Source organism: Morone saxatilis, unplaced genomic scaffold (assembly GCF_004916995.1).
Source record: "Morone saxatilis isolate NCDOM2014 unplaced genomic scaffold, NCSU_SB_2.0 Contig3, whole genome shotgun sequence".
In the NCBI taxonomy this organism is placed as follows: Eukaryota; Metazoa; Chordata; class Actinopteri; family Moronidae; genus Morone; species Morone saxatilis.
The window spans coordinates 9903914-9915820 of record NW_023339873.1 but is presented as its reverse complement, the minus strand read 5'-3'; the positions used below and the strand labels follow the sequence as shown (position 1 = coordinate 9915820).

Here is an 11907-nt window from a genome sequence, read left to right as displayed (position 1 = left end):
AAAAAAAAAAAAAAAATACCGCCAGTCAAGCGTATTATTCGCTGCGGGCCCAGATATTGTCTCAACAGCTGCATAATTCACCTCCTTACCTTTTTTCCAGAGGTGGCTGGTGACCATTCGCTCGGATGTCTTTTCATTAGGCAGCGGGTTGTTATTCTGCACGTCCACAACATTTCCCCTTTTGTTCCAGTCGCTGTTAGGTGGTGTTTTGCACGCATTTCGAAGGCTTGCCCTGTTTTTCACGCCAATAAGCCAGTTTGAGTAGTGCATCATTAGTGCACATTAAATCCCAACGAGCCTACCATGAGCTTAATACTTATCTGGCAAACCAAACAGTGCCTTCAGGAGCACAGCGGCCGCTCCACCGCATTCATGTCATAGCATTAAGGTTACCAGGCACCAGAACACACACATACACACACAATCACACACACAATCACACACAATCAATGCGTTCTACAGTGGAAGGCGTGGACCTGCGCCTTTTTGCTCCACGTCGGCTGCCGTGGGAAAAACAGTATGCGCGCATGTGCAGAAGTCTCCTGCATGTTTCCCTTTGCTGGTGCTGCGTTAGAAATGTGAATTATATGCCTCCGTTTTTACTTTTCCTTTTCTAACTGGAGTCAGCTGCGCCGTTGCCATGAAAACAAGGTTCACCACCGTGGATATCAGGGCAGTTATTGCCGAGATCAATGCCAAGTAGGTGATATGTGTCATTGCCTCCAGCTCGGTTGCTAAGCTAACTGTTACCATCGTTAATGTTGATTTGTCTGCAGATGTTGCTCATTCATTCCCTTTGCCTCGATCTTTTCCAGCTACATTGGCATGAGAGTCAACAACGTGTATGACATCGACAATAAGACGTATCTCATCCGGCTACAGAAGTAAGGACAGTTTGAAAACTTCCCAAGTTTCACTGTAATGGTGTTTCATATGGCATGAAGCACTACTATCATATGAAAATACTCCATTAGCTACAAATAACAGCCATGCATTCATACTTGTGATTATAATTAATTATAGGTAAGTAAGCATTAGGTTCCTACTAATGTGATTTTTAAAAAAGTAGGCACTATGCAGCAGTGTCTTAAATTATTATTATTATTTGAGGATTGATTTATTTCATGATTATTACTGATGCGTTTATATCTAAGCTGCATTTTAGTTAAATGTAGACATTTGGGTAGTTTAATATATAATAATTCATTATCATTTATCAGCTGGCCATATGTTTTGTGTGTAAAATATACATCTGCAAAGTGTCTGTGATGTGATAGCTGTCAAATACATAAAGAAATATAAATTCACTTCACAAGTCCAAGTACTTCAATTTGAGTAAACGTCGTTTCTATACCACTTTCAGTCGGTGTGTAGTGTAACTCAGTGTCGCATTGTTGTCTCAGGCCTGACAGCAAAGCGGTCCTCCTGGTTGAGTCTGGGACTCGTATTCATTCCACAGACTTCGAATGGCCCAAGAACATGATGCCTTCGGGCTTTGCAATGAAAGTAAGAACAGCTTTGTTTTTTATAATGTATGTTTTGTATAATTTTAACCATAATGTATTTTGAATTTCACACACAATTCCATATAAAACCTTGTCCCCGTGAACTCCATTGTGAAGAACATAAACCAGACAGATTTGACATGTGACATGGTTTTTCTATCCCTAAACAGATTTGATATTTATGTCAGCATATTTTCCTTTTTTACTGAAATCCTTTATCAGATCTGTTGCTGTATATTTATGGATTATTTGTGATGAAACTGACTGTTTAAAACAACTTTCTCCGTAGTGTCGAAAACACCTCAAGAGTCGGCGGTTGACCCAGGTTAAGCAGCTCGGGATTGACAGGATTGTTGACATCCAGTTTGGCTCAGACGAGGCTGCCTACCACTTGATTATTGAACTGTACGACAGGGTGAGGAAACATTGTGAGACGTCTGTATCAGACAACATCCCGTGCTGTTCAGATCATATCAGCTCTGATCCTAACCATGATATTGATTCACACCTATGTGTTTGTGTATGTGTGTATTTGTTGCTCCGTCCATATCCATCTTCAGGGTAACATCATTCTTGCAGACCATGAGTACACCATCCTGAATCTCCTGCGGTTTCGTACAGCAGAGGCAGAGGATGTTAAGATCGCTGTGAGAGAGCGGTACCACGTGGAGAGCGCCCGACCTCCTGAACCTCTCATGAGTTTAGAGCGGTAAACACGTCTTTACATGTGCTTGTTAACGTTGTGGGCCAAATGGACTTCCAAACTAATTAAAAACTAATTATCTTATTTTACTTTTCTTATGTAGACTCACTGAAATCATCAGCAAAGCACAAAACGGGGATCAAGTGAAAAGGGTCCTGAATCCTCACCTCCGTATGTAGCTAAAAAACACATGAATTTATCTTCTGTTTAATTATCTTAATCTTCTTTTTATGATTTAACATATTTTGTGTCCTTCTCTCTAGCCTATGGAGCCACTCTGATAGAACACAGTTTGATAGAGGCAGGACTGTCTGGCTCTGTCAAAGTTGACTGCCAAGTTGATGCTGCCCAAGGTATAGTAGAGCAGTTGAAGTAAAGGTTGTTGGCATATGGTTGATAGCATTAACAGACCAGTGGAAATAGTGGCTCCTGTTTTAGATTTCAGTTTTTATTCATAATGTTTTTTTGGTAGATTTGTAAATACAGTATTTGATCTGGCTGCTTTTTCAGTTGCTCCTAAAATCCTGGAAGCCCTGCAGATTGCAGAAACATATATGGAAAAGACAGAGAACTTCAGTGGCAAAGTAAGAGACTTATTTATCCTTTATTTTATTTTGAGGGAAAGTCCTTTGGATCCTGTAATATATGTTACAGGGATGGGCAAAATGGATTTTTTTTCAGCTGATACGAACCAATTATTACTGCTTGTCTCTCATGGCTGATATTGATAAGATAACCGATAATTTAACATTTTTCTATTAAGAAGTTCATAACCTGTAGTTTTTACACACTTGATGGCAAGAAAGGCTAAAATGTAGTTAATATTCCATAACTCTGACCTAACCACATATAACATATGACATCACTATTGTTAACACAACAACAAACAACAGTTCTGACAGACTGACATTTATTTAATTATCATGCGTCCCTACTATGTTATATTCACAAACTGCTTTTTTTAATTCAAGGGCTACATCATTCAAAAGAGTGAGAAGAAACCAAGCTTAACTCCTGGCAAACCCAGCGAAGAACTGCTCACGTATGTCCTGTTTTTTTTAATGTTTTTAATGTTTGATTTGTTACAGGAGAATATTACATAACTTATTTTATATTATTGATATTATGGTGTAATGGTGTCTCCTTACAGATATGATGAGTTCCACCCATTCCTCTTTGCCCAGCATGTAAAGAGCCCCTATTTGGAATTTGACACTTTTGACAAGGTAAACATTAGGCCGCTTATTTATCTTTATTTTATGATGATTATTTCTCTGTTATAATGTGAATTCACACTTATTTCAAGAATGAAAGATATGAAGTCCAATGTCATTCTCTCACTCAGGCAGTGGATGAGTTCTTTTCTAAGATGGAAAGTCAGAAGATTGACATGAAGGCCTTACAGCAGGAGAAACAGGCTATGAAGAAGTTGGAAAATGTTAAGAGGGACCACGAGCAGAGACTGGAAGCCTTGCACCAAGCACAGGTCAGCATCACTAGCACCTTTTAGCTTTGTCTGCTGTAACCACGGCACATAATGCTTTCCCATACTTTTAATTAACTGACATTTAAAATCCAATTCATCACGATATTGGTGAAATACATATACAAGGAATCTTGCATCGTGTGTTGCAGGAGGTGGACCGAATAAAGGGTGAACTGGTGGAGATGAACCTGTCGGTGGTAGAGAGGGCACTGCAGGTAGTGCGCAGTGCACTGGCCAATCAGGTGGACTGGACTGAGATTGGCATTATCGTCAAAGACGCACAAGCTGCTGGGGATCCTGTGGCCTGCGCCATCAAGGAACTGAAGCTGCAGACCAACCACATCACCATGCTTTTAAAGTGAGACCCGCACTCAGAGAAACATGACCTGTCTGCTCATTGTTACACCATTTGGCTCATGTGTGTCTTTTTTTCCTCCAGGAATCCATATATTTCTGAAGAAGACCAGGAAGAGGAAGAGAAAAAAGATGTGGTTGAGGAGAAAGGGAAAAAAAACAAAAATAAAGACAAAGGACAGAACAAGAAGTTGCAAAGGAACAAGCCCATGTTAGTGGATGTGGATCTTGGCCTGTCGGCTTATGCCAATGCCAAAAAGTAAGTGTCCCTGTACATACATACATTTACAATTAGATATAGAATTGAGCATTATGTGGGGAAAGCCACATGTGTTGTTTTTTACAGCAGTGTCCGTGTTGTTTTTTACAGCAGTGTCCTTGTGGTTTTTCTAGGTACTACGACTTCAAACGCAGTGCTGAGAAGAAGGAACATAAAACCATTGAAGCAGCAGATAAGGTAAGAATGCTGTTACACTTTACCCTCAGGTTTACAGGACCAGTCTGTAGGATTTAGCAGCAGCTAGGGGTCAAATGGAAGATTACAAAACACAATGATACTTATTTTCAGATAATTATACACTAATGAAAACATACCTATAAATATTATATTACATTTCTGCCTAAATGTTACACACTGGACCTTTTTAGGGCAAGAATATTTTTAAGGAAAAGAGGTGGTCATCACTCTTTTGTATACTGGTAAATGTTCTTCTTTTTCAATGTCATCCAAGGCTATGAAATCTGCAGAGAAAAAAACACAGAAAACACTAAAAGAGGTTCAGACTGTGGTCACAATTCAGAAGGCCAGGAAGGTCTACTGGTAAGACGCACACTACCGTATAATGTATCTATACATATTCAGAGTTTGATTCAGTATTTTGACCATTTCTTCCCTTTTGGCAGGTTTGAGAAGTTCTTATGGTTCATCAGCTCAGAGAATTATCTCGTCATTGCAGGAAGGGATCAGCAGCAGAACGAGATGATCGTCAAACGCTACCTCCGTGCAGGTAATGAACGAACATCTACACACGCTCTTACCTTTTTAAATAAGTAAAAACCTTCAAAACTGAGCTGGTTTATGCCCCTCATGTGTGTACCTTTTACTTTGTCAGGTGATATCTATGTCCATGCTGATCTTCACGGAGCCACGAGCTGTGTCATCAAAAACCCCTCAGGTAAACCATGTGGCTTCTCAGTCTCTCTCTGCTTATAAACTTTAATCAGTTCGTGAAGATGCTTGATATTAAATTTTCACTCATTTGTATGCATTTCTTTGGCCTTCTGCTCCAGGTGACCCCATCTCTCCTCGTACCCTGACGGAAGCGGGCACTATGTCTGTGTGCTACAGCGCTGCTTGGGATGCCAAGATCATCACCAGCGCTTGGTGGGTTCATCATCATCAGGTAAGTCTTCTGTCTTGTCTATTATTATATTTCTGTCTGTAACAATTTACTTCTCAGACACATTATAATGAGACAAAATGTTTACATGTTTAGTGCACTTCCTTCCTCCTCAAGCCATTTTTTCAAATATTTTATGCATTGTCTAAATTCCATTAAATTGTGGCATTATTTGTTATTTATCAGCTGTGTATATCTTTTATCTTTGGTCAGGTATCTAAGACAGCTCCCACCGGAGAGTACCTGACCACTGGAAGTTTCATGATTAGAGGTATGACACAAAAACCTAAGCTGAATACATTTTGTAATATGAGAAGTGTTAGATACTGTTATGTCTGACAGAGGACCTAATGTCTGATACATTTCTCTTCAGGAAAGAAAAACTTTCTGCCACCTTCTTACTTGATCATGGGCTTTGGATTCCTCTTCAAGGTAAATTACTATCACAAGCACATTTTAACTCTTCTCTCATCTTCAAACAACAAAAGAGTTTCATGCTTGTCTCTGTGCAGGTGGATGAGCAGAGCGTGCATCTGCACCGAGGGGAGAGAAAGGTGAAGACCGTAGAGGAAGACATGGAAGAAGTCACGTCCAGAACTGCTGAGCTGCTGGAGGAGGGAGAAGAGCTGATAGGTAGCGGAAATAAAAAAATTATTGACTTCATTTACTGTGTATGTAACAACCACATTCAGGTGTCGTAACTTGATTCTGTCACCTGTTGCAGGTGATGACAGCAGTAATGAAGACCAGAGTGAGGAAAGAGCGGGAGGAGATGGAGAGATGGAAAAGAAGATTAAAAAGGTGGCCAAGGAGGGTGATGGTGCGAGTGGAGAACTGGCCGCTGTTCCTGAGGAGGACAACATGGAGGCCGAGGAAGAGGAGGGGAGAGAGGAAGACAGCGAGGAGGAAGAGGGGATGAAGAATGAAGAGAGTGAAGAGTTCAGCTTTCCGGATACGACCATCTCCCTCTCTCATTTACAGCCCAGCAGGTAGTGTTACCGCTGCTGCTACTTCAAGCAAACACTATCATTACACATGATAATGAATTAATTACATTTTCTGTCCTTATACCTAGGAGTGCTCAAAACCCTGGTTTCAAAAAGGAAGTGACCACTCAGGTAATTAGTTACCATCTCAGGCTCTAACATCCTAGATACAGCAATTTCAAGTAAAATGTACTAATGTTAATTTATTAATTTCTCCTCAGGTTGAAGTAGACTCACAGGCAAAGAAACACATGACTGCCAAGCAGAGAAGGTGAATGAATGGAATGAAATACAACAGCTTACAGTTGTACTTCTTCCTGTTAAGCTACAGAGGACTTCAGTAACAGTTAGTGTTGAGGCATTTGGTCGGTTTAGCAAAAAAACAAAAACGGAGGACATCTTTCTTTACTTAACAAGCTGACGCATGCAGAGGACTGTATACACATTTCAGATGGGCCAGTCATTTTATTGAATCCTCAGGTGTTGTCTGTCTTTGCCATTAGAGAAGAGAAGAAGAAGAAGCAGAAACAGGAAGGGTGTGACACTGAGGAGAAGACGGAGATTTCATCCAGTGGATCGATGGTCGATCAGGGGTCCAAAGGTGGAGGAGGCTCCTCCCAGCAGCCACTGAAGAGAGGTCAAAAGGTAAGTAAGGAGTGTGAAGATAAGATGTTCTCTAATACTGCCTTCAGCAATACATGGAAACAAATCGTTCCAAATGGAGCAAAAGGAGACACAAATAAAATGGCCAAAACATGCAGAAAAAAGAATTAAGACTTAGTGAACCATAGTAAATTTACAGGGGATTAGGAGGCAAACAACATCAGTATAATTATTAAAAGCATCAGCAGCTAAAGGAAGGCTGTCATTTTTTTATCACAAATCACTAAATCGATGTATAATGCTGCAACAAAACACAACAGCAACCGAAATAACATCTCGGGTAAAGTCAGCAGTTTGTGTAATGAATATATTTAATCGATCAGTCTTGGAACGTTAACTGATCTGATACTTCAATCTGTGTTTGTTTCTTTCTGTGCCTGTCTCTTCCCTGTTGTCACTCCAGAACAAGTTAAAAAAGATAAAAGAGAAGTACAAAGACCAGGATGAAGAGGACAGGGAGCTGATGATGCAGCTGCTCGGGGTGAGGAGGAATAACAGCGACCTTCAACACACTTTGCACACGTTGCTAATGTACCGTACAGTGCCATCACGCCATCTGCAAAACATTAAGTGGAAACTGCAGCTCAGGTCTACTCAGTCCTTGACACTGATACAATAAATAACAGTATGGTCGCTTTTCTTCTTTCAGTCAGCTGGTTCCACCAAAGAAGAGAAGGATAAAGGGAAGAAAGGAAAGAAGGGCAAGGGGAAAGACGAGCCCATCAGGAAACCAGTCTCTCAGAAACCACCCCAGAAACCTCGTAATGTGGAGACTGCCGCAAAGAAACCAGAGCAGACAGAAGGAGGAGGAGGAGGAGGAAGAGAGGATACTGAGGAGAGACAGCCTGGAGAGGAGGGAGGTCCTGCTGAACCGGAGGAAAAGGTGCATGATCCAATAGCAGAGTCTGAAATGTATATGGATGCACGATATGGATCTTTTTTTATCTGATACGATAACTGATAATGACCTGCTTCTCATGGGTGATATCGAAAAGATAACCTGTAATTTCATATTGTTGTATTTTATAAAGAAGTTCATTATGAATTGTAGTTTTTACACACCTAGGGGCAAGAAAGTCTAAGATGTAATGAGATCAAAGATGGATGGTTTAATATTGTATTGTACATGTATTGACCTATCCATATCTGACCCAACCAAATCTAACATCCTTATTATTATATATTATTATTATTATGGACCAATAATCTATCAACTGTAATTTAATTATTGTAATAATTCATAATATAGGTGACGTTAACACATCTTGAAAAAAACTGTGAATAAATACTTACATACATGTTTATTCACCATCAGCGTTGTCCTCTTTTTCAGGAAGATGATGTGGACCAGGACAACCCCGGAGCAGAGGTAAGTTATTCATGTGTTTTGTAATAAAAGGAAATTATTACTATTATCATTATTCTCTTTGGTATATTTTTTTAATGTTTTAGGGATTAATTATCATCATATCATCATTTATTTTAAGCCATGCATATGTTAACTGTTGCATCAGTCTAACTTTATTTTCCCTGTGTGCCTCAGGAAGCACAGAATCTGCTCACCTCCCTGACAGGCCAGCCTCATCCTGAAGATGTGCTGTTGTTTGCTGTGCCAGTCTGTGCTCCATACACCGCCCTCTCCAACTACAAGTACGCGCAGTTAACCTTTTTGTTGTGTGTGGTACAGTAAGAGACGGTGAAGAGTGCAGGGGCTAAATGTCATTTGTTTTCCACAGACACAAGGTGAAGTTGACACCAGGTGCTCAGAAAAAAGGAAAAGGTAAGAATAGTGATGTATTCTAATATTCATAATGTTTTTACAGTGCATTTGGATTGACAGTAATGTAAAAAAAATAAATAATGTGTGTGTGTCCCTACCAGCTGCACGGACTGCAGTTTTCAGCTTTATGAAAGCCAAAGAAGCGTCAACCAGAGAAAAAGACCTGTTCCGCAGTGTCAAGGTAAAGAAGTTAACTACATCTTGGTTATCTGTTAACAGTAACAGAATTTAAAATGACTTTTAATGTTTATTGTGCTGAAATGATGGATTGGTAAATTGACAGATAATTTACAGAAATTGGACAAATAATGTCAAAGGAAAAATGCCAAACATTTTGTTTTATGATCATAAATTGAAAATCATTGGGGTTTAGACTGCTGGCTGGAAAAGATGTGAAGGGCATTTCCCCCTCTTTTCTGTATATGATTAAGGATGCAGCTAATGATTATTGAATACAGATGTTTACAGATTTTTCTTGGTGTTACAACTCAAAATGTTTACCCTCCTGTATTATCCTGTGTTCCAGGATACCGATCTATCCAGAAACATACCAGGCAAAGTTAAAGTGTCAGCTCCAAACCTGCTGGCTGCCAAGAAGAAATGAGACACAAGTGACAAAAAGTGTTTACAGTATTCAACGCAGAACTGCCAACTTCATCCACATTTCAAACAGCTACAGGATCTGATCAACAGTGTTTGGATATGAATAATTTTATTCTGAAGATTGATTGTATTTGTTGACCAACAATTTGTTTGAAATGAAAATATGTAAATTAACAAAGCTGAACAGAACACATCTTATGGTATGTGTTTATTCTTTGAGTACAAATTAACAGTATGCATTGTATTCTACAATAAAAAACACCAAGGGAACATTGTGCAAACCAGGCAAATACAAACAAAGCCCTACTGGCATGAGGCATTTCAGTGCAACGTGGCTCAACATCCAATACACTCGCAGTATTTTAAGTCTTCGATGAAATAAAATTAAAATGCTACAGGAGCCACTCATGACAATGTAAAGGCTTTAGAAGCCACTGTCAGAACAAAGAACCCAGACATTTCCTCACAAATATATAAATTACTATATATACTGTATATATAAATAAAAACAAAAAATTAACATTTCAAATCAGAAATACTTCTGAGTTGTTATTTCTGTGGCTTCAGAGTAGACAGTCTTGCGTAACAAAGCACTAGTTTTAGGTCTGTGAGAATTTAAACTATCCAAGATCTAGCAAACACTGTTGAAGCAGACTTGTTTCAGCCTTGTACCACTTTATTTAGTGTTAAGACAGACATATTTTAAGCTGGTTCCATTTTGAGGAATTTCAACAAGTGACTGACTTAGGTGTTTGTTTAAAAAGGACAACTCTTATACCGTATACCTACAGGATGTATTATAATCCTCTGCAGGAAAATTAAGAGTTTCTGAAACACAAAGCTGAAGTCTTGCCTCCTTTCCAAAACAATATTTTTTCCCCATATGACACTATGTTTTCTCTCCCAGGGTTTCTTTCAGTGGTCTTTCTGAATTTAGTATTAAAACAAGCCCATCTGAAAAATTATGTATAGCGGTGAAGCAGAAACAAAAACTAACCCGAAAGTAGTGAAGTGCTTCTGATCCGATATGCTGTGAATCACCAGCACTGCTGCTCCACTAAAAAGGTTTACCGTCTTTGCAAGAGTTCAACCTAATAACAGAAATAATAAACAGCACTGAGGATTGCCTGTGAACCATTGTGTGCCAGTCAGGACCCATTTCCAACAGGTCCACAGCTGTTCACTATTGCTTAGAGATTTAATTTTTTATATGTATGCAAGTGTCCACACACATTAAACTAATGCTCTAGTAGGACTACCTGCTCATCTTGTCCGTACACACATATTCTCCTGTAATACTCTGGACTGGATTGATGGGTTTCCTCGTGGCCTAGGAGCCCAGTGTGTTGACGCGTGACATTCTCTTTTTGAGACTGTGCAGGAGGTGTTTAGGCAAGCAGTCCCAGTAACTGGACAAACGGTCCCTGTGCTGTAGAACGGCCTCCATACAGAACCTGGAACAGGCAAAATATGAGCGCAAAATAACGAAAGAACATTTAAATTTCAAGGGTAAAATAAGTTGTAGAGCATAGTCTTCGCTTCTGCACACACTTACCGAACTAGTGATTTGGGCTGAACGTTGAAAACCAGTAACTCGTTGCTGTGCGCCTGTCAAGTAAAAAAAATAATCAGTAATTCAGTAGAAAATCCTTTATGTATAAAAATGTGTCTTTATTAAGATATGACTTGCAGCTTACAGCTCTGTGGTTAGACAACAGGTTGTTGGCACATCCTCCAAACACAAACACTTCCCCATCCGGACCGGAGCACGCTGTGTGCCACAGTCTGAAACAACACAAAGTTGAGAACTCTATACATACAATGTGCTCACTTAAGGTTTTCACAAACAAACACCCACGCATGAGAGTGTGTCATTTAGCTTAAAACGTAATCACAGTAAGATGAGAGCATTACCTTGGTCTTTCTGTGTGACTGTGTTTGAAAGGCTTCCATTCATTTTTGCTCACGTAGTACAGCCAAGCATCGCCTGAAAAGCAGGTAACATCTTGAGACCAGCGATCATTTTGGGGCGGTTAGGATTATTTGCTACTGCAGAACAGTGCGTCAGACTCACTCAGCGTCTCTCTGTCCGTGGTAAAACCTCCAAATAGGAAGATGTGGTCTGGTGACACAGGAGTGAAGGAGTGCCAAGATCGTCCCACAGGACCCTGCTGGGGAACGCTCCTACAGCAAGCCAGGGAAAAAGGAACGTTACAACAAAAACAGAGTTGAGAGGACGCTCAAGGGCGGGATGTCACCGTGGAAGAATAATGGATAACTTTTTATGCAGGTTAGAGGATAACAGGATCAATATTGGGCATTATCCCCCTCTCGTTATAAAAGGTGTCCTGATATTAACTACTGTCTGAGATTATTCTGTAGTGAGACTTACATTTCATGCCACTCCCATGTGTCCAGGTCAATGTA

General features: G+C 39.9%; 3 protein-coding genes across 3 annotated transcripts in view; 1 reads left to right on the top strand and 2 right to left on the bottom strand.

Moving 5' to 3' along the window:
- Positions 1-467, bottom strand: part of LOC118336648 (MAPK/MAK/MRK overlapping kinase-like) — a 6508-nt gene extending 6041 nt beyond the window's left edge. The window contains exon 1 of the mRNA XM_035673310.1: positions 90-467. Coding sequence (XP_035529203.1) covers positions 90-273 — 184 coding nt within the window. The 5' untranslated portion in view covers positions 274-467. The remainder of the gene's footprint in view (positions 1-89) is intronic.
- Positions 468-504: 37 nt separating this feature from the next.
- On the top strand, positions 505-9761 carry LOC118336646 (nuclear export mediator factor Nemf-like). Its single transcript, XM_035673307.1, has 32 exons — positions 505-699; positions 816-884; positions 1404-1506; positions 1795-1920; positions 2066-2214; positions 2312-2379; positions 2472-2561; positions 2719-2792; positions 3180-3250; positions 3359-3434; positions 3554-3694; positions 3844-4052; positions 4134-4307; positions 4442-4505; positions 4780-4868; positions 4952-5055; positions 5161-5223; positions 5339-5451; positions 5662-5719; positions 5822-5880; positions 5961-6081; positions 6173-6437; positions 6524-6566; positions 6656-6705; positions 6938-7079; positions 7501-7578; positions 7747-7980; positions 8431-8466; positions 8641-8747; positions 8834-8877; positions 8979-9058; positions 9404-9761. Exons 1-32 carry the CDS (start codon positions 641-643, stop codon positions 9479-9481), a joined length of 3237 nt encoding a protein of 1078 aa, XP_035529200.1. The 5' UTR covers positions 505-640; the 3' UTR covers positions 9482-9761.
- klhdc2 (kelch domain containing 2) overlaps positions 9674-11907 on the bottom strand; it is a 4997-nt gene continuing 2763 nt past the window's right edge. Inside the window, exons 9-14 of the mRNA XM_035673312.1 lie at positions 11873-11907; positions 11555-11664; positions 11395-11467; positions 11178-11265; positions 11036-11088; positions 9674-10934 (exon numbers count right to left, since the gene is read on the bottom strand). The exon at positions 11873-11907 is cut by the window's right edge and continues 4 nt beyond it. Coding sequence (XP_035529205.1) covers positions 10811-10934; positions 11036-11088; positions 11178-11265; positions 11395-11467; positions 11555-11664; positions 11873-11907 — 483 coding nt within the window. The 3' untranslated portion in view covers positions 9674-10810. The remainder of the gene's footprint in view (positions 10935-11035; positions 11089-11177; positions 11266-11394; positions 11468-11554; positions 11665-11872) is intronic.